Genomic DNA, 3,630 nt, shown 5'->3' on the forward strand with positions numbered 1-3,630 from the left:
CTTTTATATAGTCATTTGACCAATGGAAATACTGTGTTTCTACATAGGATAACAAGTTACAACCTTGTAACTTTGGCAACTGTTGGTGGGTCAAATCAAATGGCTTGGCGGGCCAAATTTGGCCCGTGGGCTCCACTTTGGGCTCCTCTGCTGTAGATGAAGAATTTAGGTGCAACTCTACTTTTTTTCCCGATACTGATACCAAGTAAAATTTGGCTGGTATCAGCGATACTGATCCAATACTGATACTGTGTGATAACACACATAATGTGTCTGGTAAATCTTAAAAAGTAGCATTTTTCAAATAACTGCTTCATAAATAATAATGACATAGTAATTTATTAATTAATTTAAAAGTCTTTCTAACCTTAACCTTATATTTGTTTAGCACAATTTAAAATTCTTATTCTAAAGAAATATAATAATTTTGACTAGTGAATAAAAGTGAGAAAAAATGTTCTAAAAGTATTTTCTTTGTACATTTTGTAGCATTGTTTGTGGGTTTGCAAGAAGGTCCCTGACCAGAACTAATGCTGTTTGGGGAGGCCGTTGTGACAAATGGACCAAGCCAGGGATTGTGGGTTCAAGTCCCATCTGGGGTGCTAGTGCTGGGCAGTATACCGTTTTGTACCGAAAACCGGTTTTTATTTTTGTTATGATATGACTTTTCTGAAWACMGGTGTAAATAGCCTGAACACGTGYGGARCGTTTCATCACGACCGCCAGTGAGCTGTTTCCCTGGGGACACATTTCRTTGCAGCGCCGCTGAGCACATAGCATGCTAACGTTATTGWTGGAATAACTGGTGACGGGTGGTGTGTTTCAGCTGCTTATATGGTCTGACRTAAAAAAAACATCCAGTTTTCACCATCGCTCAATAGTAAACAACTCTTCAGTGACGTGCACAGTTAGATTTAACGCRCTACGTTATAATGGAGACGTTATTGCATGGAGACTCTAGCGTGCTTCTATTGTGAAAAGCCCGGGGGAAATAGCTTTGTAGTGTAGCGGAGTTGACTGGTGTGCAAGGTGAGTCGTCCTTTTAAGTTTTATGAACACGCAACGATGGACCAGATAATGATTTTTTCTCAACCCTTCATGATCGGACCTAAATGCATGATTACTGTCTACAACCAGGCAAAGAACAAAAGACGTACAAAAGGAGGGAAACAGTCATACAGAGGTACAGTAAAAGAAAAAWGTCAATAAGAAAAGTTTGTACATTTTATTATCAGCTGAGCTGTGAGGAAAAAATACCGTCAAATACCATGAAAGCAGTGTAATTGTTGAAAATACAGTGATACAAAATTTGGGTCATACCGCCCAGCACTATGGGGTGCCATTTTTTATGTGACTGGCACCCCCTCAGACCTTGATTTCATGAACCTGTCACACTGTGGCATAAAAAAAGGTTTGGGAACCACATCTAAAATGTAATGACAGTCAGACAAAGTTGATTTTATGTTAAAATGACCTGCCACACATTTAGACTGAGTGACTAAGCACATGCCACTGTGCTTATGCACTACCCAAGTGGAAGAAAAAGTAGTTCCCTCCAACCACATGATTTACACAAGATTTGAATAGTTTAGTTTCCATTATGTTCCTGTTAATGATTATGTGAAACAAGTATCAAAGTATCGATATTTTGATTTTAGTATCGATTTTAGAGCATGAAGTTCTGGTATCGATATTTAAGTATCGATCTGGAGATCACTATAAAGGATTTGCAGAATCAGTTCAGAATGTGAGCTGATGTTCTCTCCACCATCAGCAGAAACATCACTGTACCTTGTAAACGTCTCCATATGTTCCACTTCCCACTCTCTGGATGAGCTCGAAGTCGTGCTGGGGGTTCCTCCTCTGGATCTCACCGCTTGGCCGGGGAAACATATCCATGACAGCTTGAAGCCAACAGATCCTTTACATTTAGGTGATTAAAGGTTTTATTCGAGCACAGGTCTGAATGAGTCGATTACTCAGACGGCCCCTCTCCGTGCTCCGTGTCCTGTCAAAGAAACCAGAGGTTTGAGGGAAAACCAGTTTGAACTGAAGCTTCAAAAAAAGTCTCTTAAAGTGAACGTTAAATGTTACAAGTGCCATTTATCAACAACTTTACTAGTCAACACCAGATTAATTTGAAGTTTAAAAGAGCCATTTTAAAAAGCAGTGTCACAAAAATATCAGCAACTGCTGGATTTACTTTGATTTGAACATTTGCGTTCCAGCAAATAGCCAGATCCGACCACGGACTTAGCAACAGGGCAAAGCGGCTAACGCTACAAGCTAACACGCAAACCTTTTAGCTCCGTCTGGTTCTAAACTCTAAAAACGTGCTTACCGTGTACAAGAAAAGCACAGCAGATATGGATGTATGGCATGTTTAAAGTCGTCCCCAAGCCTTCAACCAGGCCGTGACGTCGAACAGCAACAGAAAAGGAAAAGCGGAGCTCTTTTGTTATCGAGGAAACTGTAGTAAACTTCGGTCCGTCTGTTAGAGAAGTGCTGATGAAACCTCGGCTTTAACTTGATGTCACGTCATTTCCCTCTGCGGACACTTTCAGACGCGTACCACACTCGGGTGTGTAACGGTAACAGCAAACTATTATAAAAGACGAATCAAACTTCATTTAGTTTAAAAACGCTCCCATTAAACGCAACAGCGCGTCGCTAATCCGCCGTAGTTGCAACAGGACCCGTGTGGTGCGTTCACGGTAACTTGGAAAATCTGACATCTCAACAGGAAAAGTAGACGTCATTTTTAGTGCTACATCCGGAATTAAATAAACAAAATCACAACAATAATGATTCATTTTGATATAAATACCAGCTTRACCTTTAACCTTAGTAAATATTCAAACTTTATTACAGACTCAAGGTCCACAAAGCAAAGACAATGAAAGCAGATCAATACTAATACAATAATAAAGTCTTGAATCTATGGCTTTTGAAATTAATGTTTTAGTTTTGTTCAAATTCTGTTATTTCAAATCAAGCCACACAGTGAATATTGTGTGAATTTATTTTACCCTTGTTTTTACTCTTTCTGCAATGAACGGCTCAGATGTTGCTAATTATTCCAAATAGTTTATATGTCTGGAAAAATGTGTCTTTAAAAACGTTGTTTTTGTAAAACTGCCCTTTTGAATACAATAATAATATATTTCCTTTAGTTAATATTGGTGRTTTATTGTCTTATTTTTTTACGTCAGGTACGTGAAAGTAGCACGCCTTCCAAAAGGGTTGTGTAACTGCACCACCTACCGACGCCCTGGTTTGTTTCGCCATCTTGGTAGGTGCTATACGAGGCCAAAATCATGCCTTATTGATGCCAAAAACTAAATTCAGTCGTTAGCCGTAATGATTACTGGTTGAAAACTAATAGTAACAAAATACTGGCTTACAGCTTAGAGCAGCAAAAGGCTAACTAAAAGATAAAGTTACCAAAACACTGGCTAAAAACTGAAACAACAACAACAAACAGCGTTGTATAAAGTACCTCAAAGTGATACTTGAGTAAAAGTACTAGTATCTTATCATAAAAATACTTTGGTAAAAGTTAAAGTCTTCTCTAAAAATATTTCTTGAGTAAAATTCTTAAAGTATCTGATATTTTTTGTACTTAAGTAT

The 3,630-nt window shown here is 38.4% G+C and overlaps 1 protein-coding gene across 1 annotated transcript in view; it reads right to left on the reverse strand.

Moving 5' to 3' along the window:
• The window catches only part of map4k5 (mitogen-activated protein kinase kinase kinase kinase 5), a gene marked incomplete in the record, with an annotated part of 103,698 nt that extends 100,984 nt beyond the window's left edge, over positions 1-2,714 (reverse strand). Inside the window, 2 exon segments of the mRNA XM_014023571.1 lie at positions 1,792-2,008; positions 2,342-2,714. Of these exon segments, the coding sequence (XP_013879025.1) occupies positions 1,792-1,899 (108 nt within the window).
• Positions 2,715-3,630: the final 916 nt, after the last annotated feature.

The sequence above is a fragment of the Austrofundulus limnaeus genome, unplaced genomic scaffold (assembly GCF_001266775.1).
Source record: "Austrofundulus limnaeus strain Quisiro unplaced genomic scaffold, Austrofundulus_limnaeus-1.0 Scaffold377, whole genome shotgun sequence".
Taxonomy (NCBI): Eukaryota; Metazoa; Chordata; class Actinopteri; order Cyprinodontiformes; family Rivulidae; genus Austrofundulus; species Austrofundulus limnaeus.